Here is a 24,311-nt window from a genome sequence, read left to right on the forward strand (position 1 = left end):
AGGCAAAAACATATGCAAGTGCTTTATATTTTTTTAATAGATGTTTTTGAATGCAGTTAATACATGTTTACTCCGAATAAGCTACAGGTGATGGATTTTATCCAAATACACATCTGTAATCAGGATGCAACTTAGCAGCACCAGTGACAGCCATTAAATAGAAACATTTTCCTTGTTGTGTAATGGTAAGTTATTCCTACGACTAATTCAAACTCAGCCAAAGCTCAGTGGTGGAGCAGGTGGCTCACAATCGGTCGTTGGGGGAGTTTAATTTATGATTCGAGGGTACGACTCAGCTGATCATCCCACTGGGGTTGATAAAATGTGTCCCACTTTGTGTCAACAGTGGTTATCTTACGGATAGGCTTGCCCCCGACATGGGAACATGTAATTTCCACAACAGGAGATGAGCACCACCTACTTTCTCATTTGAGCGGGGCGTCACTTTGACTCTTGTTATGGAGAGCTGCGTGAACAAGGCCCATTGTGGCAGACAAACAGGGGTGACTCAGAGTGTGCGCTGGTGCTTGTGTGTGGGGAAGGAAGGGCACGTGCCCCAGAATTTTACTACGACAATCCGTCGCCAGTCCACCTGCAGCATCTCTGGGTCTACTCATACCTGGTGCAGTGGACTCAAGCTGAACCCACAGCTGTGGACCCAGTCACTGAGTACCGCCTGGAGGTGCGACAGGTGAGTTACTATATTGCAATTCACACCAGTCACTCACCGTCAAGCTGTCACCCCATCATCACTCTTCTTTTCGCTACTGAAATCGTAGCTGTTCCCATGAAATCCACTCATTAATTCCTCCACCCATGTTGAGGACACGGTCTACTACACTGACTGTTTATGTCTCACCCATGCTGTTTTGAACTAACACACTCACCCACTCACACACTCGTCTGTGCACTACTGCAGGTTCAATCACTTTTCTTCCCTCACACTGCTCGACTCCCTCCCATCGTCTCTTTTCCAAATTTCAGTTAAACTTTTGGACTTAAAGAAACCCATTAACTTTTATCTATTACTAACGGGAAGTACCCGGCATTGCCCGGGCAAAAAGACACACACATCGACTTACACACACACATCGACTCACACACACGCATACAAGAACAACCGCCATTCGCCACTAAGTGGTGGTGACGTTACCACAACGCTTGTGCCAGGCTATGTGCACCTTGAGGCCACGTGAAGTGTCGAATGCCCGCTGGCAGGAGGTCACGGGGCAGACCCAGATGCCACAGGTCGACTGACTGAGACGACTGGCTGATGCACCACCTGTGCCCCCTACTGTGCCAACTTGCTGTGCTTTAGCCACACGGCGTTCCGCTCGTTGTTGTGAGCGTCGCTCCTCCGCCCTCTGTTGTTGTTGGAGGGCGACTGCCTCCAACTTCCCAGTAGTGTCCTTCACGAGCCTCCTCCACAGAGGCCGATCTTGACACCGCTGGTACCAGTCATCGGCAAGTCCACTCGGCTCCACGTCCTCCTGTACCACATCACTCCATCTCTTCTCTAGCCCGTGCCATGCCCGTTTAGCCCCCTCGATCCAGCCGAACAAAATCTGTTTAGGCATGCGATGGCTGGGCATGCGGGCTACATGACCCAGCCAACACAGCCTTGCCTGCTGGAAGAGCTCACCGATGGGACTTTACCCAGATCTTTCAAGGATTTGTGAGCTCCTCACACAATCCAGCCTGGTTAAACCCAGGATGGATCGTAGGCAGGCCAGCCTAAATGTTTATAACCGGCGAAGATGCTCCATTAGGGGAGTCCACGTTTCGCAAGCGTAGAGAAGGGAGGGAATGACTGTGGCCGAGAAGACCTGAAGCTTCGTGTGGAGCGACAGACCAGGTAGCTTCCACACAGCGTTACGCAACCGATGAAAATATATTGCCGCTCGACTGATTCGGAGTGAGACCTTTGCTGTTAAACTGGAGCCGGTCATGAGCACACTGCCCAGGTATGGGAAACTCTCCACTCTCTCCACAACTGCCCCATCACCGATTGGGAGTTGTGTGGGTGGAGTGTCCGATAGTACAAAATACCCAGGCAGGTGCTTAGTTTTGGTGGGGCTGATGGTAAGGCCCCACATCTTAGTGGCACGCTCCAGTCTCAGCAGCAGCGTCTCCCAACTCCTCCTCTGAATGAGCAGCTATTACCAAATCATCGGCATACATAACGTGGTTGACCAATAGGGAGCCATCCCTTGATCGCACCCGAGCATCGATCAGCCTCCCATTATATCTGTACCAAATGGAAATTCCCTCGGTGCAGCTATTGAAGCCTTCACGAAATACGTGGTCAAAATAGATGTTAAATCATGTGGGAGCCAGAGGACATCCCTGTCGCACCCCAAGGTGTATAGGGAATGGCTCTGACTCCCGGCCACGTAGTTTTACCTGGGCCCGCTCACCATAATGAAGGTCCTTAATGATCGTGAGCAGAGGGTCAGGGACTCCGAAAGCACGAAGAACAACCCAGAGCCCAGGCCTACTGATGGCATCATAGGCCTTGACCAGGTCAATAAAGCAGAGATGTAGGTCTTGTTGGAATTCCCTACACCTCTGCTGTAGCAGACGGATAGAAAATATGGCATTTGTGCAGGACCGCCCTTTCCTATAACTGCATTGGGGCTCCGCAAGCCTCTCCTCAGCGTGCCTAGCAAGGCGATGTTGAATAATCCTTGCCAGGACCTTTCCCGGCACACTGAGGAGTGAGATACCCCTGTAGTTGTTACAGTCTGTGCGGTCCCCCTTGTTAAAGAGAGGGACCACCAGGGCATCATTCCAATCCTGCGTGGTCCAGACTGTTGTTCTGATGTCATATAGGGCAGTTTGTGCACAAACACCACCCTCCTTCAGCATTTCGCTTGGGAGATCATCTCTGCCCGGTGCCTTTCCTGGTCTCAGACTCCGGATCGCCTTCAGTACTTCCTCAACAGATGGCACCTCAGCCAGCCACTCACAGGGGTGACTTCTTCCAATATTTGAGGCACCACAGCCTCAGCAGGGTCATCTCTACTTGGTGCCATGATGTTTTCCTGGCTGAGGGATTTCCCCTCCCCCAGTACCTCACAGAAATGCTCAGAAAATCTGCAAACCTGTTCCTGCGGGTCAGAGATTGGATCACCGTTTTTTCCCCTAATGATGGTAATCAGTGTGGCGCTGCAGGTTACTTTTTTGATGGAGTTAAATAGTGATTTGTGATCGTGGGCCACTGAGGCAGACTCCATTTCCTCAGCAACCCGCAACCACCACTTACACACACACATCGACTCACACACACACATATCGACTCACACACACACACACATGGACTTACACACACATCGACTCACACACACATCGACTCACACACACAGACACATTGACTTACACACACACATCGATGCACACACTCACATCGACTCACACGCACACATGGACTTAGGCACACACATTATTATTTTAATATTTCCTCACTTAATTTTGAAATATTACTTTTGAAATAAAGGACTCTGCAGGCGATGTAAGTCTCCGTTCGTCCTTTATATTGGGTTCTTCTCCTCCGCACCCCGCTGGCCTCCTCCTCGGACCAGCGTCGTCTCTCACGCGCCCCGCGCACTCTCTTCCTCCTCAGCTCCTCCACTTGTCCTTCCACCCCGCTGGTCCTGACAAGGGACCAGCGTCTCCTCTCCTGTGCCACGCACGCTCCTCTCGCGTGCCCCGCACGCTCCGCTAGCCACCCCGCTAGTTCCGTGTGCCCCGCACACTCTGCTGGCCACCCCGCTAGCCCCGTGTGCCCCGCACACTCTTCTCTCGCTCCTCACACCCTGGCCGACGGTGTGCCAAGCCCCCATCAGCCACGTGGCTGATGGCGCGGCGGCCACCCAACGTGGTCCCGCCTCTTCACTCCATCGACTGGCCCTAATCTCTTCCGGGCTCCCGTCTATAACCTCTCTCCCACGTGACCCTGACTCCTCCCTTCCAGATCGTCACATCCGGCCTTCCCATTTACGCTCGCATTACATGACTCCCCCCCCCTGATGAAATATCCAGCCGTCCCGGCTGCAATAGGATAAAATAATGCGAGCGAAGGCATCCCAATCAGGAGTCACCCAAGACACAACGGAGAGTATAACAACAAACACAATTAACGAAAGGGAAGGGATCTGGATCCGGTACGGAACACTGTCTTCCGCGCAACAAGCAAGAAAGAATTAAGCAATGGAAAGCAATACGCAACAACGGTAACCGACATGCGAGAAAGGCCGACGCGCATAAACCAGGAATGCGGTGTCTTAGAGCGTGTCCGTGTTTCTGGTCCATCTGCCTGGCTCAAGTCCAACTTCAGAAGCAACTGGTAGAGCAGGAGTGACGAACAGACGCTTCACTCCCCCTTCAAGTCCACATCCGGTTAGCACAACCGGTAACACCCAGTGTGGCAGGCGCCGAAGATCTGTGACGAGAAGGAGAAGCCAACCCCCTGAGGCACAACACAACAAAATGCACATCTCACGTACACAGCATCTACCCACTGTCACTCTCAACAAAGCCCCCAGCCGCACACCCTCGCGTGGAGAGAGCCACGCTCCCCAGCGGTAACATTTAACTTGCCCTCACCCTCACCGTGGTCGTCCAACCACAGCAACGTCCACTGGCCATACACTCGGCCAGTGCAATTTCGGGGACGAGACAATGGCACATCGCAACAACTCAGCCACGCTCCATCCCGTACTATCCCCTCACCAATGGACACACCCTAGCATCTTATAGTCTGACGCTTAACAGACAAGGGAAGGTTCATCCCTTGGCAAGGCCAAACCCCATCGACCCCGCCCCCCCCACGGAGCAATGTTCCCTCATACATTAAATAACGTCTTAACCCAGAGCGGAATAAGTCCGCGGCCCTTCCCGCTGGAGGACCCGCAAGGGGAATCCCCGCCCCATGGTAGCCAGGTCTCCCCGTTCGCTGCCACGTAACGGAACCTCTACTCCTGAATCCCGTGAAACCCGGCACACCAGGTTCAGTCTGCCACCGCACGATAGAACCCTGACTCCCCGAGCCATATGAGCACACGGCCCATTAGTTTGAGACAAACCACGGAGTGTCTCGCCTCTGGGCTGTCAGGTCAGCCATCGGCCATAGGCCGGTGTGACCACAACTCGAGCATCACCCACCCAACAATGTTCAGGCATATACTGATTAATTATTTGCCCCAGAATAGAACCCAGCCAGCATCTCTGTCCCAAAATGCTGGTGCAATGACACGCCCCTCTTTAGTCAGCCATGTGCCACTACACACCTGTTACCCTGATGGGCGCCAACACGCCAGCATTGCGCACAACACGCAATGCATGCACACAAGTTAGAGCGCAACACGAGAGTCAAGGGATGATATCCATAACCACATCCCCGCGGCTCGACGTGTATACTCAAAATGGTGGCGGCCCGTGCGAAGCGCCCCACCAAGGTTTTTCTTGCACGCTCAAAATGGCGGCCCCCTGCGCCAAGCGCATCCCCGTGATTTCCCGCGCGCACACAAAATGGCGGCCCCCTTGCGCCGAGCGCATCCTCGCGATTTCCCGCGCGCGCTCAAAATGGCGGCCCCATGCGCCGAGCGCATCCCCGCAATTTCCCGCGCGCGCTGAAAATGGCGGCCCAACGTGCGACCACGTCGCCAGTTTTCCCCGTGCGTGCACCCCAGCTGCCATTTGCTGGGGGTCACAATACACATCCCCCGTCACGTTTTAACAACCCCCAACGATAGGATGCACAGCCGCAGCTCGCTGCGCACAGCAGTCGTATCGGGGGAATTTTTACCCATAGTTGAACAAGACACGTTGCTCACACACACCAACTCACAATGCAACCCCTGGCCGCATGCAATCAACAGAAAGAGCGACGCCACTTGGTGGCAATTTACGGCCCCATCTCTCAACACTCGCAATTTGCTTTGAACACACACGCAATCTCGTGTGCATGAACACCCATACAACCAAAATTTTTGGGTCCCCCCGGAATTTACCAATTTCCGAACAGGTTCGCACAACTAATAACAATCCCGAACCCAATGGTCAAAACAATGCACCGCACTCCGTATTCGTACAGAAACAGTCTATACAGTACATGCAGTCAGCATATCGCGATTACAAGCGTACATTATGCACAATCGCAAGCAGAGCTGCAGGCAGACACACCATTAACTCTGTCGTACCTTGCAGCAACAACAAAAAAAGATTATCTAAATAAACACGTCGCACACAGCAACCCACGGGATGTTAACAGCGCAGGATACACTACGCAACCGAGTTAATAATTAACTTCGCCATCAAGATAATATCTCCATGCCGCAACGCACACACACTATTTGACACCGAGCAAACAAGCAGATAGCGCGTCCATCCTCAACACACACACACACAGCCCGAACTGCGCTCCGCATGCTCAAGACATGACAACAATCGCCCCCCGGCACACGATAGATGGGTGAGGTGTGTGTTAGGGCCGGGTGCATATCGTCACGACTCGCCCGGGGCTGCACCGAGCAGAGGACGGCAGGGTGGTGACTTGAGACGCCTCGCAGAACTCAGACGGTGAGCGCGGCGTCCTCCCTTGACTGCTCCGGTGTCTCGCACACGAGCCAGGACGGGAGTGCTCCCGCCCCGGCAGCAGCAGCGTCGGCGTCCTCTCCTTGCGGCTCCTTCCCGCAAAACAGCAGCTCAGCAGCAGGATCCACACCACGCGGCGCCTCTGAGATGGCAGCGAACGGCCGCCTCTCCGCCGCGATGTTCAAGATGGCGGCGGCTTCCCGCCGCGGCGACGACAAGATGGCGGCTTCCCGCCGTTCGCTCCTCACACCCTGGCCGACGGTGTGCCAAGCCCCCATCAGCCACGTGGCTGATGGCGCGGCGGCCACCCAACGTGGTCCCGCCTCTTCACTCCATCGACTGGCCCTGATCTCTTCCGGGTTCTTCTCTATAACCTCTCTCCCACGTGACCCTGACTCCTCCCTTCCGGATCGTCACATTCGGCCTTCCCATTTACGCTCGCATTACACTTTTCTATCTAAGTGAGTTTGAGTTTAGCGAAAGAAGCAATAAAAGAGTACTGACTTAACAGTGCCAGGGTGAAACCTAGTCCTGTGCAAAGGACTAGGCCTCGCCTAGATTGCCCAGCCGGCTGAGGTGGCACCTTAGCATGCTGGGGCTAGACAGCTATACCCCCCCCCCCCACTTCCCGCTCTACAGTAGCAGTACATACAAACTGTACAGTAGGACCTACCCACTCTACAGTAGTATCTACCCACTCTATAGTCGTATTTATATTATTATATAATACTATATATCGACTCTACAATAGTACTCACTTCACAGAGTGTAGTCGTGAGGCCTAGTCCCGTGCAGAGCCCCCGGCCTCGCCTAGATTGCCCAGCCGGCCGAGGTGGCACCTTGGCAGGCTGGGGCTGAGCCGCTACCCCTCCCACCATCCCCCCGCCCGCTCTACAGTAATAAAACACAAGCTCTATAATATTAGTATCTACCGACCCTATAATAGTAATTGCACACATTGGGGTGGTGGGGGAGGAAATCACACTTTGAAGAATGTACCTCAGCCTTGTGTGTTTTTTTGTTGCATTTTTTACGCGAATGAGAATCCCCCCCCACCGAACGCGTGCACGTCGCTAGGAGACACGCATGCCAGATGCGTGCTTTGGCGCGTGCTAAGCCTGATGACGATTGCTTGCGTTGCGATCAAAACGTCGTGATATTTTTATTTTTATCTAAGTGATTTAACCGAAAGACCCAAAGAATACGGCGTAAGGAAATAAACAAATAATAATAAATAGTACTAAATTGGTAATTAAAGTACTTTAAAGTTGACGGATGTGAAATCGGAATAGGGCTAGCTCACCACGGGGCTTATCGCGTGGTACCTGGAAACTTTTTTAAAACGTCAACCCCACGGTTTGCGAGCCAAATCCTTTGGAAAATAATGCCTTTTATAGGTTAGATAGCCCGTAAGAGCACTGTTTGCTGCTGGCCACTTGTGGTTTTTAGTCTGTGAGTCTGTACTTAGCAACTGTGAGAATATATTATTATATAACACACACCAGACACAATTGAGTCCACACAGTGTGCTTAGTGCTGGAGAGACGATGTGTTTAGTATGGCAGTGTGTGCCCTCCCAGTGTCTGCAACTGCACAATTACATTCGCAACTCAAGTGGTGTAGGTAAATTGAAGGAAGTTAAACTGTTCAATAATTAAGTAGCATTCACAGACCACCCGTTAAATTCTGCTTGCAAAAATAGTTAAAGCCTTCTAAAATAAGGTTACTTGAAAAAGAGAAAAAACATAACATGAAATTAGATACTTAATATTTAATACACTGTATGTCTAGGCTTCCAAAGCCATTGTGAAGTGCAGTGGGTAAAGGTGTAAGTATGGATGGCAGAGTGGGTGTACATTTGTATGTGGACTCTATGTGCGTGTGTTGAACATATGTACATCCGTAGTGGTGCGGTGGTTGTGTCTACCCATTTGTGTACTTACCTATGTGCCGCTGGACGTAGCCAACCATGCTAATCGGAGGTGTGTAACTGTACGTGGGCATGCATCAGCTTAAGATTAAACTAAATGCTCTTTAATTTGTTGAGCTGGGCACTTCCATAATGTATGGAGTGTGTTCCTACAAGTAGTCAAAATGGGCTTGCTCACTTTACAACATGCGAGTGCCTGCATTACACTGTTCATAAAGTACCAACAATGGAGAAAATTCAATTTTAATTTTGTAATTAAATTAGCAGCCTTGAAAACCTCTAGATGCAAACTTAATCACAAACAATTCTAAATTTTCATTCGAATGTTTTGGGGCCCAAATGAAAAACATTGGATTTACAATTTCTAAATCTGTTGTCATACTCTTTGGTTCTTTCGGTAAAGTCACGTAGGTAGAAAAATAAAATAAATCACGACGTTTTGATCGCAACACAACCGGTCGTCCTCAGGCGGAAAAAATAGAATCCAGCAGTGGAACTGCTGAAACCAGGAAGAAAACAGTGAGAGAGCTGTTACAACAAGAGGTTATATATGTGGTGAAGGGCAAGCAGGCGGGGTCTGAGCTGGAAAGGAATTCCATCCCCGCACGCAAGCACGTCAGTTGTATTAATGGGGAAGATTATGGAGAGAGAGCTTAGGGAGAGAGATTAGCATGAAATGAGTTTCCGTCACCGTATAAGAGTATCGTCTCCGCATATGCACACAACAGCAGTGTTAATGGGAGATTAGCACTATGTTGATGGAAGAGATTAGGCAGAGAGATTAGGGGGATTAGCAAGTTAATGTCTGTCTGTAAAACAAGCTGTGGCGCTGCCAACTGCGCTGTGAGAGGCAAGCACGTCCACGCAAGAGAACTACCGTAATGGTGGTCGCGCCAGTGAGACACACAGCCCATCACACAGCCAGAACCATCGATACATTGAGGCTAAGGGTGCAGATGTGGCCATGTTAGTGAGACCCCAGCCCGTTAATGCAGAGGCACCTAATAGGGCAATGCAACTCAGAGAGTTGGAGATAATAGCCAAGCGGCAGGGAAAAATGGAAGCACCACAGCAAGTTACGACTTTGCTTGGTCAATAACGTCCTTCCAATGATTTCTCAACTTATACCCATCTTCTCGGTTTAAATTGTCTCCATGTTTATATATCTGAATGGCTTCATGGACAAATCTTTGATGGCAGCCCGAAGGTTGGAGAGTACCTTGGTCTCGAAAAAAACAATATTGTGCGAGCCCACTGCGTTATAACAATGATCAGCCACGGCAGAGGTATTGGTTCTGCCACGTTTCAAATCTGCCTTGTGTTCGCGAATACCATCCGAGACATGTCGTTTCGTTTCCCCAATGTAACTGCTACCGCAGACACAACTTAATTTGTAGACACCAGGGTATTGTATGTCAGGAATGACATCCTTCACAGATGGGATCAAATCAAGGATTTTGTGTACTGTATTGAATCGGACCTGGATCTTGTGTTTGTTTAAGATTTTGGAAATATTTTTGGTAACACCTGCTATGTATGGCAATGTGATAGTTTTGATTGGGTCCTCAGATGGTTGTCTCCCCATGGTTGGGGATACAGCTTTGCGGATTGTGCAGTCTGAATATCCATTCATCTTGAGGGCTTGGTGTACGTGCTCCAGTTCACTGGCTAGGTGGCGCTGGTCGGAGATGTAGCGGTGTAGTGTTTTGATGAGGGAGTTCTTCTGGGCCAGATGGTGGTGAGTCAGGCTTTAGATAGGAATCCGTGTGGGTGGCTTTCCTGTAGACGGAATGTCCCAACGAGCCATCAGGTCTCTTCTTGATCAAAACATCCAGGAATGGTAGATTGCCATCATTTTCCACTTCCATGGTGAATTTGATGGAAGGGTGTATGGAATTGATGTGGTTGAAAAATTGGTTCAGTGCTGGCTGGCCATGTGGCCAGATGACGAAAGTGTCATCTACGTATCTCTTCCACAGGCAAGGACGTAGGGTGGATGTCAGTATGGCATCTGTTTCAAATTTCTCCATGAAAACATTCGCTACCACTGGTGATAAGGGAGAACCCATAGGGGTACCTCAATTTTGGTTGATGTATCGATGGTTCTGGCTGTGTGATGGGCTGTGTGTCTCACTGGCGCGACTACCGTTGCGCTAGTTCTCTTGCGTGGACGTTCTTGCCTCTCACAGCGCAGTTGGCAGCGCCGCAGCTTGTGTTACACATAGACATGACATTAACTTGCTAATCTCCATAATTTCTCTGCCTCATCTCTCCCATCAACATAGTGCTAATCTCCCATTAACACTGCTGTTGTGTGCATATGCGGGGACGATACTCTTATGCGGCAATGGAAGCTCATTTCATGATAATCTCCCTCCCTAATCTCCCCCATTAACACAACTGACGTGCTTGCGTGCGGGGATGAAATTCCTTTCCAGCTCAGACCCCGCCTGCTTGCCCTTCACCACATATATAACCTCTTGTTGTAACAGCTCTTTCGCTGTGTTCGTCCTGGTTTCAGCAGTTCCACTGCTGGATAATTTTTTTCCGCCTGAGGACGACCACTTGTGTTGCGATTGAAACGTCGTGATTTATTTTATTTTATTTTTCTACCTACGTGACTTTACCGAAAGAGCCAAAGAGTATGGATTCCTGCAGTCATGAAAGCGTCAAATCTGTTTTCATATTTGAAAAAAAGCAGCACCATTTAATGTCCGTATACAAACTATATATCATTGTCCAGGGTTTTAAAATATTAAAGTCAAATACATTTATTTTCCAAATTCTTGGGGGCTCAAGCAGTTTTTAGAGGCCACAGGAACCAAAAATATGAATCTAGTTGTAAACTCAACTATACATTTCAGGCAATGAAAACGCTAATGTAACTATGCATTATTTAAATGTGAGTAAAAGCCAATTTAATAATTTTAAATAAGAAATGCTATGAATTAAAATAAGAAGTTCGCAACCTTTTTGGACCCACGGACCACAAAATTAATACTGGTCGAATATCACTCTATGGTATTCATTCAAAAAATATTAAAATCTGCAGATCACTTCCCATAGCCTTGCAGACCACAGATTGTGAACCACTGTAATAATAAATCATAATAATTAATAAGTAATTTCATAATTTTGGTATTTGTCACACTCTTACAGTGCAGGGCTGTCACAAATGCGCTGTTTCACACATGGCGTGTCATCCCAATTGAGTTCCAATCCGGAAACCACCCCTCCCTCCTCCTCCTCGCTTGCTTTATCAAACTTTAGTTATTATTTATGAATTTACACATATACATTTAAACACTCTGCTCAGTTGTGTTGATCACCTCTTAAATGGACCGTGGAGTCAAATGGACAACTCAAGCCGTCGAGTGTTCATTGCTGAACAGCGGTTCCTCGTGGGTGGGACCAAAGTCAGCGTGGCTCATCCTTGAACTCGTCTGGGTTCCTTTGTGGGCTGCGTCACCCCTGCGAAGTGCGTAGACAATTCACGGGGTAAAAGGGGTTTACTCCTCCGCTCTCAAGAACATATACTGTACATATTTATTTGCATATTTATAATATTTCTTTAAATACGGGCCTACTGCTGGATGAAGGCGTCACCTAGCCTTCTCTCCCCTCTAATTCACCATGAGCATCAGCCAGGGTCTGTCCACTGCTGGATGAATGCCTCGCTCCCCTAACATTCTCCCCACTAGAATTCACCATGAGCATCATCGGCCGCGATCTGTCCACTGCTGGATGAAGGTCTCCCCAAGCCTTCACTAATACATCAGCAGCAGCCATGATCCATCCACTATTGGCTGATTGGCCATGCTTCACCACGCTGGTCAATGCATCACTCTCGACGTGGCCACCACTCACAGACACCGCTAACCGCAGTGGTGGTTTTAATAAAGCACGCGCGGCTGCTGCCCTTCATCCCGAGATCGGCAAGTTCACAGAACCACGCGGAACTGGCAACTAGGAGCTGGCACCGCAGCTATGTGGAGTGGCGAGGGCGGGCAGTGCCACTACGCGCATGTGAGCTGTGGGTTCCCCCCTCAGTGCCCCGAATTACCCTCGCCATTCAGCATCATGGACTCCCCCGTGGACACAAAGGCCTGCACGCGGTACCGGAGGTGGGCGGTGGGGAGCCGCACGCGTATCCGGGCGCTGCCCCTCGGCACCACAGGCACCACGCCCATGGCGTGGGGCTCATCAGACGAAGAGCGGCGCTCATCAGACATGGAGAACAAACACCCTGTGAAGCACACGCAGTGAAGTGCTGCGCATGCCACTTCCACGACCACCTCAAGGTGTGCCGACAGCCCCAGCTGCTCCGTTGCCTCAGCCACTAATCTGGGAGTTCGCTTTGTGAAGATCTGGTGCTGTGGCCATGGCCTTCAAGATGTGCTCCTGCTCGAAAAAGGTCCTCCCCTGGCTGGTGTGTGTGTAGTGCCATAAGAGGGGAGGGGCTGCTGGGGGCTTTGGGACCCTAGACAGATAAGCCTCGGCGCCAGGCGCTAGGATCCCAGGCAACCCAGACGCTTAAGCCCCTTGGCGCCACCAACGGGGGGGGGGGGGCTGTGTGTACTCTGTGGGATACCTGGGGGCGCACACAACCCCACCCCTCGTTGGGGACGAGGCATTAAAGGGCAGCTCCCTGGCCGATCGAAGCCAGTTGTAGCTCAAGACCCAAGACCAGCCACAGTAGGACCCTGGACCCCCTCGTCTCGCTTGTTCTTGTAAGGGCTGGGACGCTGTGTGGGCCAGTGGTGGGACTCTGGGACTCCCGGCTCTACGTCCTTGTAAGGGCGAGCTCCGAGGAAGCCAGAGTCCAGACCCGCACCTTGGCTGGGTCGGGTCAGATTAGCCTTTCCTAGAGTAATTGTAGCCGGAGGACCCCAGAGCGTAGCCAGAGTAGTGTATCTAGGCTGTGTACCTAGGCTGTGTACCTAGGCTGTAACAGAGTATCAGGACTGTTGGAGTGTTGTATTGTAATAAAGAAGTTACCTCTACAAGTGTCTCCGGAACCCATTACATGTGTGTGTGCTGCTACTGAGTCGTCTGGAACCGGTAGGGCAGACTGCTGCTGGTCTCTCATCCAGTAATTCTAGTCTGTGTTTGAACCCCATTGTCACTCAAACCATCAAACTCACTGTTACCTCATCCATCACACACAACACACCCCTATACTTTCTTAATCAATGGCACTTCCCATATTCTATTAATTATTTTCCTCCAGTCTACAATACTCTACAATTTCATGATATTGTCCGTTTCATAAGGTCACCCATAGCTTAAAGATGACTCGTCGACATGCATTGCTACATGTCATATTATAAAATACATTATGAAGCTATTAATATTTATAGATAATTTCGGGCCATGTAGGGCCCTTGTTGAGGCTGTTGGCCCCCGGGTCCTCCCCCGGTGGGGGGTTGACCTCGGGGGGGCTGCTGCCTCCGGACTCCTCACTCGTGTGAGAGCTGCTGCTACTCCACTCCTCGCTCGCGGGTGGAGGGTTGCCGCTCTCCGCTTCTTCTCTTCACGCCGCGGCCCCTCGGGTCCGAGAGTCCTGTTTGTGGGGCATAGCTCTGGGCTGGCACATGCCTGCCTGGAATCAACCCGTCGCTACCTCAGCTACTCAAACGCGACGTCTCCGCTCACACAACCCCGCGCACCAATCACACGCACGGAACGGGGGGTCAGGGGTCAGAGGGCAATGACGTCCCTCACACACGCGTTGCTGCCGAGGGTTGGCAATGGAGATTGTTTAAAGGGCTGTGGAGCGGGTATTCGGAGTTGGTTTTAGAGCGACACACCAATCGCACGCGCGGAACGGGGGGTCAGGGTTCAGAGGGCAGGGATGTCACTCATACACGCGTAGACGATTGGGGGGTTGTATTGGAGATTATTTAAAGGGCTGTGGGGCGGATATTCGGGATTGGCATTAGAACAAGTGTTGCTGAGTACTCGGGAATTGAAGAAATGCTTTAATCGTCCTCCAGAGTAACTGGCGACAGGATTCATGCACCACGCTTGGGCACAATCTAAACAATAGCCGTATGAATAATCCCACGTATACTCGCGCGATTCTACCGTCGCTCACCGCGGCCACACCACTCCCAGCACTCCTCAATACCACAGAGACCACACAGCATCGGTATCCTATGCTTTAGGGTTTATTTCCGGCGCGTCTGCGAGTCACTATTACTTGAATCAGAGTCGGAATCAGCAGGGTAAGGCTAACCTATCTCCCGACGGTCTAAACCTGACCTACCTCGTCTATTTGGAATTAACCTCCCTAGGCTTTTACGCTAAATAACAACTCTCTCATACTCACGGTTCTGTTCGGATGTGCGGGAAGTCGAGGAAAGACGAGGCTGCACGAAGCTCTCGCTGGGAGCGGGGCCTGGCTGCGCTGATACTCGTCACACGGACGATCCAGTGGCCGGCAAGCTGACTGCTCCAATCGCTGACTTGAGGAGAACACGTACTGATAATCGTGCCCTCTCTCTCCCTTTTATCAAAGAATCCCTTGGCTAACCCACGATCCTTCACGGCCATTGGTGTGCCCGCATCGGTGCTTTCAGCGACGTCCGCACCTGGGCTTCCACATTAAAGGGACTGCCGCTAAGCACCCGACCAATCAGGGTGCCTGCCCTGTTTTCCCGCCGTTCGTGGCTCCGCCCCCTACCGGCCTGCTGACCCGTGTGTGTTGTATGTGTCTTAACCGCGGGGCTGAGTAGCCTCATCGTGACCGTGTAATTCCACGTTAATTCACGGCGCCGCAGTACAATTTAGCCTGGGGGAAGCCTCAGTCAATTCCCTGGCCTCCAGGAAAACCGTGGAGAATGTCCCCCCATGAGGAGGGCTCCTGGGTGAAAACCTGTGGGCCAGGCGACTTCCCCGCGAGGCTTTATGTGGGGGTGTATGCGTGTGTTCATGTGGGGGGCGGTGAGGGAAGAGCAATGTCGGCCAGGCTGCTTGGTGGTGGTGGGATCGTAGGTGGGGCGTCAGCAGAGCGGCTTCGCTGCTGTGGCATCATACCCTCATTTCCTACGTCGTGCGGAGGGCTTGGGGGCCTTCGGGCTTCAATTCGAACCTACAAAGGATAACATAAGGTTCGGCTTGATAGGTTAGTAAATTCTAAACTACTCTGAGTCAGAAATGAGTAGACAACAACATTAAAGAATACTGTGAGACCTCCTTTACCAGTGGCAAAATATAGTAATAGGTTTTTACCCTTTCAACTGGTACAAAAACTGACACCTTTATACAAGGCATCATGTTTGCAATAACCATAACACAAGCAGTCAAAAAGAAACAACTCCGTTCTCGGAAGTGTTAACATTTTTTTGAAGCATCCTGTATAGACATCGTAAATGTATTGCAAATCTGACTGTCGAAAACCAGATGTAATATTTCCCAAACTTTAAATCAACATTTTACTGACATTTTAAAATGCGTAAAATGAATACTTAATTGAACAGTCACAAACGTTATGCGCTCAAAAAAATGGGCTTCAAGAAACAAAATCTGGACAGAGTAACAAACTCACTTTCACTATAGTATGATATTGTTGATTAGGTTGTGTGTTGAAAACAATCCTGGCCCCATTACTGCCACATCTTCTCCATCACTCACCTTTAACTCAGATTAAAATAAAACAGGGTCTTGGCATTGTCTATGCCAATATTAGAGGCCTCGTAGCTAAATTTCAACAATTACATTTTTTATTCAGTAATCTTTGCCCAGACCTATTTTGTCTGTCTGAAACGTGGCTTACCTCGCATATAAAAGCTAGCCTAAAATAAACTGAAGGATATAATTATATTCTGATTAGACAATCAAGAGATGAAGGTATGGCAGTATATGTGAAAAATAACCGACTGGCTATCAACAGAGATTCGTTCATGAAGCCATCCATATATACAGACATACATAATTTCAACTGAGAGGGTGTTTATAAACTCAACAATCATTGAAAAGATGTCATAAACCACTTTGAGTCATGACTTAATTTGTGAAGTCAAGCTCCACCGTCAGCAGTGTGGGTACGTGGAGCGAGGTGCAAATGATTGCCTGGCGGCCCTTTGATTAGTGTAGATCCACTGCGTTGGCGTTGCTTTCTCCTACATTAACATTAGCTGCCCCGCCCATGCTGCTGACACACTCGGGCTACGCCCATCTTGTCAACCTTTATAAACAGTTTGCCTTTAGAGGCTAACCCCCCGTTTCCTGATGACGATCGTTTGTGTTGCGATCGAAACATCGTGGTTTTAGTTTTTTATTTATGTATGTTTATATATTTTTTATATTTAAATTACTGAAAGAACCAAGAAACAGGACCCTGCGGGGTGGGCTGGTAGGAATAATACTAATACCGGTACAGGGATATCGACCGCACACACACGCGCACACACGCACACACACACGCACATACGCGCACACACGCGCACACACGCACATATACGTACACACGCACACACACACACACGCACACACACCGCACGCACACACACACACGTACACACACATGCACACACGCACACACACACGTAATGAAGTTGTGTTGCTACGCTTCCAGTTCGCCGTGAATAACGATCCGAAGCCCAATAGCGCCCATTCATCACGCCGCTCGAGTGGGCCGGACACGCACACGCACACACAGACACGCGCATACGCACGCACGCAAACACACACGCACGCGCACACGCGCACGCACGCACACACACGCACGCACACACACACCTCTCACCTGCAAGGCAGCGGTCGCCGCTTCTCCTCCCACATCTCTCGTCGCGGCAGCTGTAGCAATGGTGCAAGTTTGTTTTTATCATCAATTCCTCCTCCACCCTTCCCCGCCACTGTTCACCCACCAGAATAAATGAGTTCGCCCATAGTCAGTCGATCAATAATAGGTGGATTATTACATCGCAGCAGGATAAGGGCGTGGGGGGGGGCGACGGCTTGGGGTTGGCGTTCATCCAGCAGTGGATTTATCACGGCTGCGACCCCGCGTCACCGCGATCCTCGTGTCCTCCCCTAGGTCAACTCAGCCTAAAATGGCACACCGGGATTGGTGGCACAGACGTCTTGGCACACTCACGAAGCCTTCTGCACTAGGCCTCGCGAAGCCTTCTCTGCAGTAGGCCTCGCGAAGCCTTCTCTGCAGTAGGCCTCGTGATGCCTTCTCTGCAGTAGGCCTCGCGAAGCCTGCCGCACTAGGCCTCGCAAAGCCTGCCGCACTAGGCCTCGCGAAGCCTGCCGCACTAGGCCTCGCGCCGTGCTTTTCGTGCACAAATAAGGCGATTAAATGTATCTCGTCTCTGTGTTAATAAATGTATCTTGTCTCTGTGTTAAAAAAAACGTGCTGCGTTTCAGTAAAGTAAATTTGAAGCGAAGTTTAAAGTTTTGCCGTGAGGCGCCGGAAGCGACGGCCATCTTGTTTAATTCACAGATCGCAGGGGGAGCGGGCGGCCATCTTGTCGGACAGGGTCATGCCAAGTGTTTGCAGTAGGGGGCGATGTTGATACACGGACGGACGGACACATTAATCTATTGGTGGTCTGGTCCACTTCGTTCCTACCAGTATAAGTCTACATTATAGACTGCCAGTACGTTCACTCAGTTTAATAACCATTGCTACAGTCTACATCATACTGTCAATATGCTCACCAGCTTAAAATCAGGCTACAGTCTACATTATAGACTGCCAGTCCACTCACCAAACGTAATAACCAGGCTACAGTCTACATTATAGACTGCCATTACACTCACTCCGATTAAGAACCAGGCTACAGTCTACATTATTGTTTTTTTGTTGTTTATTATTTAAATTGTATTTTTTTAAATTATATTTTTGATCATTATTTTGCTATTTATGTGACTTTACCGAAGTTCCAAAGAATAGAACCTACCTTGCATTCAACTTACTACTCTAACTAATCCGTGCTCTTTTGAATGCATCACACTCAGAATTATTCTCCAGGTAATACAAAAAATAGTCTGATGTTTTTCTGTAGACCACGAAACCAAATGGCAAAATATGAAATTAATTTCTGGATAAAATTACATCACCCATTCCAAAAGGTGAACTATTGATCATTTGGGACCTAAATTGAAATTGGCTAAAACAGCACATGGACGTGTAGTGAGTCCAACTGAGTCGCAAACGTTATGGTTGGAGCAACACTATTTATTACACATTAACACACAACACAACACGATCTACACTCGGGTCTCGAATGCCCATCTAACCACGCTACAGCAGAACTAGACACGGTTTGCTATCCCGGTCCGGACCACAAACGGGGTCCCGGACCGCGTGGCTAGAGGCTTCTCTCCGACGTGGATTTTCGTAATACCAGCACACGAAGAACCTCGAGCTCCTCACGGGGCCCTCGTTATATGCCCCTGGGCCGGGGCTGGCTCCGCCCTACGCCCCGCCCACCTTCCAGGTCTCTCGAGTTCCTTCTCGAAGGTTCCCGAGAGCTCTTTTGGACCACGTGACCGCCCCACGGCCCCTGTCCACCGGTGGCCCCCCTCCAATATCATCCGGTCACGTGACAGCAGGTCAACCAGCGTATCATGCCCCAAGGTAACCCTGGCTGGCTGACGCTCCCTCTCGCTCCCTCACCGGGAGCCCGCACCACACACTGCTCGTGGTGCCTCAGCGCTAACCAGTGCTCACCCAAACCCCACTAGGGCTGGTACTACATCCCATAACCTGGGCTGCCCATAATCACAACACATTACCGGCCGTGGCTTTGCAAGCCCCAGCACCATACACTATACTTAGCTAATTCATTAATCCCAATGTCAAACACAAGAAACCTAAGACGTCCATATAATTGCCTTTTAACTATGCCTTATTTTCTCCAGTAACATCGTAAATCTTCCTTCAAAAAATAACCTGAAGCAGAAGATTAGTGCTGGATACGACATTTGTCATTGTGATTTGTAACTTTGATCCTTACCCACGTATTGATAGTTCAATTTTAACGTGCAATTTTATTGAGGTACTGTGTGTTGTTGTCTTGGTACAGTCTGGATCTGTTGTTGTTGTGTTACCTTGTCCAAGCTTGATATTAGTGTTGAAAAATTAGCAAGAATTGATGTACTTGTGCAATTTGTATTTATAGACTTAAGTTATTGTTATTTATTTTAGTGACTTGCTCACGTTTCCTATACCATTGTTTTTTGTATTGTGTTTGTTGTAACTTTCTGACCGGCCCCTACTGGACATCTGTGAAAAATACCTCTATAGCTCATTGGATTCCTCCTCCAGTCTAAATAAAATATTCCTATTCTGAGTAATATGTGGGTAATTTTTCAAACTTGAACCATGACGCTGGCATACATTAGGCCTAATTGTTTCGTATGATGTCAAGGGATTTTTAAAGTACCCTTGTGAAGCAAACGGCGAGTGTTCCTGTGGTTACAACATCCACAGGTAATAATCATGGTGGCCTGACACATTCGAACCACAGTGACATGGCTGTCACTGGCTGGGGCCATGTCACCGTAGTTCGAATGCTGGGGCTGGGGCCATGTCACCAGCCCGAACCACAAGCAAAGCTTGAGCAGGGCTCAATGTTTGTGTGCAGGGTGGGCAAGGCTCATGGCAGAGTGTGCAGGTGGCCATAGCCGACCCTGTGCAGAGAGGAGACCTGCTGAGCCACAACCTTGTGGAGCTCGCTCTGCCGCACGCGCACCAGCTACGCCTCACTCCCTTCACCTGCTTTGGGCCCGGGGACTCGGCCATGCGCTGGATCCACTACTCTGATGGTAGGGCACCGCTCCGACACACGCTGCCAGCCGGCCACACCATGGTACCCCAGCGTGCTCCTCATGAAACATGGGTGCGTGTGTTTTTCAGGTGAGGCTTTCTGTGGGTTTGAAGAGCTGCTGCTGTGTGGCTTCATGCAGGACACGCATGATGACTTTGACTGGAAGCAGCGCCGTGGGGCGGGAGAGTGGCCGAGACCTACTCCTCCCCCCAGGACCCACAGCTCACCCGGGGTCCCTGGCATCCCCGCATCACCTCATTTTTCTGCTACAACTCGTCCGTTTGGTCTATCGGCATCCCCAGCCTCTGCCACTTTCACTGATCAACGCTTCCAGTCGAGGCTGACTAAATTGCGAGGTGACCGCTACAGATCATTGTCAACATCAGAAATATAGGTACAGATACAAGCCTAGACTTGTCAAAGACGCGGCCCCGCAAGCACTTGCTCACGCCACTGAAGATGGGCTCCACTACAGTGAACTCGGGTGTATTTGGTCTACTCTCCACAATGACCAGACTTTTTGGAAGAGGTGGACCACATACCCACATTTTACCTGCCGATTGACTAAATGGTGTAATATGTGTACTGATCAGTGGAGAGAGGCGGCAGAGTGATTTGAGAAAATTGCCCCACTATTTAAACTGCCGCATCGTGAAATGGAGTAGCTCTTAAACATTGACATTTTAAAAAATAATTAAATGTATTATTACCAAATATCGTATTTTAAGATTATTTACAAGAATGAAAAGTAAATTATTTTAAGCGATCTTAATTTTGGCTTGTCGACTACAACTATATGCAACGATGTATACTAACTTCAAAATCTATTCCTGAGGCCAACTTGAACCGGGTGACGAGCGGGTGAGTATATATCACGGACGCTTGTCCGACGTATTGAATGTCACACCGTTCCTCGCCCAAATTGTGCTGCATTCAGGTAACCTGATGTACGCGGAGGCCTTGCAGCAGGGCCAGGCCGGCCAGCGAGCTCGTCTCATCAGCCCCATTTATAACATCAGTGGCAGCGGCACGAGTCTCAAATCTGCCTGCCTGGAGTTCCATTTCCACAGCCGTGGGAACAGCTCGGGTCAGCATTTGTATCGGCTCGACTTCTATCAGTTTTGCAAGTAGGGTCACCACCTTTCCCACAGACCAAATCCGGACGTATTTCTCAGTCAGTCTAGGTCTATCAAAACCGTGCAGTTTTACTGTGATAAAAGTTCGACGCGATGCATCCAGATCTCGGTACAAGTTAATTCCTGTCAATTCCTGCCCCCCCCTAAACAGAGACCAATTCCTGGACTGTCAAAATAAAACAAGAACAGGTGGCATCCCTAGCTGCAAGTGACTCACGTGTTTGAGATTCACATTACTGTCGCTGTGCTTTGTTTACCCCGTACCCTGGGGTCTTGTCCATGTCTCACTGCTGTTCTTGTCCCTCTTTTGTGATCTTAAAATGTGGTTCACAATATTCAGCGTTTGCGTGAATGACTCGATGTAAAATAGGATATGTATTTATTATTTTATAAATAATACTAATTTTCTTTGTTTACACTCATATTAACGTGTAATTAGATGAGATATCTGTATGATAAATGCCATTTTCTCCACTTAAAATGACGAATTTCTGTATTTCACAAAGTAAACCTCATAACTGTGTATTGATAGCTACTATATAGATAATGTTAATAATATACTTTGGGTCTTTTGGTAAAGTCACGTAGATAGGTTCAAAGAAAATAACAAAGAACTACGACGTTTCGATCGCAACACTATTTGAACCTATCTACGTGACTTTAGCGAAAGACCCAAAGAATATAAATTCCTGCAGTCACGAAGGCTTTAAGTCAAGATGTAATGTTAATAATGGTGATGCTTAAAGTATTTTTAAAATGTGCTCTATCTCCATTGATGGCTGTCACATTTAATCTGAGTTTATGGTTAATATTGTGAGAGCATTTACCTCCAGCCTACAAAAAAATTTAACACACGAGTGTGATGTATCACCACATCGTGTAGCAGACGAAGACTGTTTAAATTGAATTACGGAAACACGTTGCAAAAGGGACAAACCTGTGGCTTTTTAGGCCCTTGTGACTGGTTATAATATAGCTCACCATATAACCACACCGCGTGAGTTCTTACATATGCTGTAGATGTCAGCTGTCTCACTGTGATACGTTGTCGTGATGTCTCGTGAGATGTCCGCGTGGTGTCCTCTGCTGCAGGAATGTTGAATGTGCTTGTTCGAGTTGGGCCCAATCAGGACAGGCATGTTTGGGTGTCCAAGGGCCGGCCCATGGAGGAATGCCTGGTGCAGCTCCCTGTCAACCCTGCTGGGCCCTTTCAAGTAAGCCCTCAATCTCCCAGTAAGTTAACCGCAAAGCTAGGGGCCATGCGATTGCTTGGTCACGCCACTGCTGGCGGAAGGGCCCTCCACTAGACACGAGAACCAACTATAGAAGCACTTGGTCTACTCTTCCACATTGACCAGACGTTTTAGAAGCGGTGGGCATACCCACGCTTTACCCCACCACACGCGACCTGATGATCGATTGACTGGAGTGAACCAACTTATCAAAGGGATGCGATATCAACCACAGCAGTTTCAGGTCTCTTTGACCTGAGGTTAGAAATGATTTGGGGATTGCTTGAGGATACAAATACCAGTACTTGACAGAGGTAAACACTTTTGAGAATGTCGGTCTGTATCCCACTGGAAATAACACACATTCACCACATTCATCTATCCATGCTCACGGTAATACGTGCAAGTATTGTTTGTTGGAGCTTTCTGACCCACCCCTACTTTATATCTGTGAAAAAGCATCTTCATAACTCATTGGATCTCTCCAGGATAAATAAACATTCTGATTCCGAGTCCCACGGTGCGCTCTGCTAGGTTGTATTTGAAGCAGTGAGAGGGCCTGGCGGACAAGGCAGCTTTGGGATTGATGATGTGAGCATCTCGGAAGGGGCATGCCCACAGGAGAAACAGGAGGCAACTCTTAACTGTAAGCACCAGCAAGCACATCACCCCTGATATACGGAGTGCCTTGTATTCGCAGTGTACACCATGGGATATCCATGGCAGTTCAATATCACTCAACGTGGTTGTTGTTGTTAACAGATAAGCAGACACTCTGTCTCCTTCATACATTAGTCTCTCCACATAGAAACAAAAAATGTATTTTACACATCTTATCAGCAGGGGCACAGCTATTGGTGGCAGCATTATGCGACACATAGGGGCCCAGTCGGCTACAAATGGGGCCCGAATCAACCAGACAAACAAGTTAAAACATCAATAATATCGGTTGTTTTTGGGTTAGATCGCGTAAATATGTGTGGCTGTCACCAGATGAAGCTAGTTGTAATTACTGGCGAAACGTCGTACTGAGATTGTATATGTTGTGGATTTGCTCTCCCAACATACCGGTGTACTGTACTAGTAACGAATTGTTATTTTATGTTTACGTGACAAACCTTACTAATTGGTTGTGTCGGGTGGTGGCGGGTTTAACGACACATTCATATTTACGCGACACATTCATATTTACGCGATCCAAAAAACTTATATTATGGATGATATTGATCACGAAAGCCTACGTGTTAGACCCAGTTAAAAAATGTTAAGAAAACATTTCAAACAGAAATATTCAATTAACCGTAATAAAAACATTGCAACAAATGAAAAAGATTTTTGAAAAATACACATCGTAAAATATAGGAGTGCTACTCGTGTTTGTTACTGAACACCAGGCTGTTTGATAACTGACATGTGCATGAAAGAAAGATGCACGATAACTTAATGTGAGTATTGTACGTTTACATTTTTGTATAAAAACTGTCACTGTGAGACTGTCTTCCTCTAAACCCAATATACAGTGCAACGAACATAATATATATTTATAGTCGACATTATTGTGTACGAGTTTAAAATATCCGTAGCTATTTCAGTAAAAAGCAATCGGGAGAAAAGAGGGGGGCCCACAGTCGTATCT

The 24,311-nt window shown here is 48.9% G+C and overlaps 1 protein-coding gene across 1 annotated transcript in view; it reads left to right on the top strand.

The window, feature by feature from the left end:
• LOC144944093 (MAM domain-containing glycosylphosphatidylinositol anchor protein 2-like) overlaps positions 1–24,311 on the top strand; it is an 85,885-nt gene that overhangs the window by 47,932 nt on the left and 13,642 nt on the right. The window contains exons 11-16 of the mRNA XM_078872163.1: positions 543–691; positions 20,125–20,305; positions 20,397–20,663; positions 21,245–21,394; positions 22,536–22,657; positions 23,210–23,321. Of these exons, the coding sequence (XP_078728289.1) occupies positions 543–691; positions 20,125–20,305; positions 20,397–20,663; positions 21,245–21,394; positions 22,536–22,657; positions 23,210–23,321 (981 nt within the window). The remainder of the gene's footprint in view (positions 1–542; positions 692–20,124; positions 20,306–20,396; positions 20,664–21,244; positions 21,395–22,535; positions 22,658–23,209; positions 23,322–24,311) is intronic.

The sequence above is a fragment of the Lampetra fluviatilis genome, chromosome 33 (assembly GCF_964198595.1).
Source record: "Lampetra fluviatilis chromosome 33, kcLamFluv1.1, whole genome shotgun sequence".
Taxonomy (NCBI): Eukaryota; Metazoa; Chordata; class Hyperoartia; order Petromyzontiformes; family Petromyzontidae; genus Lampetra; species Lampetra fluviatilis.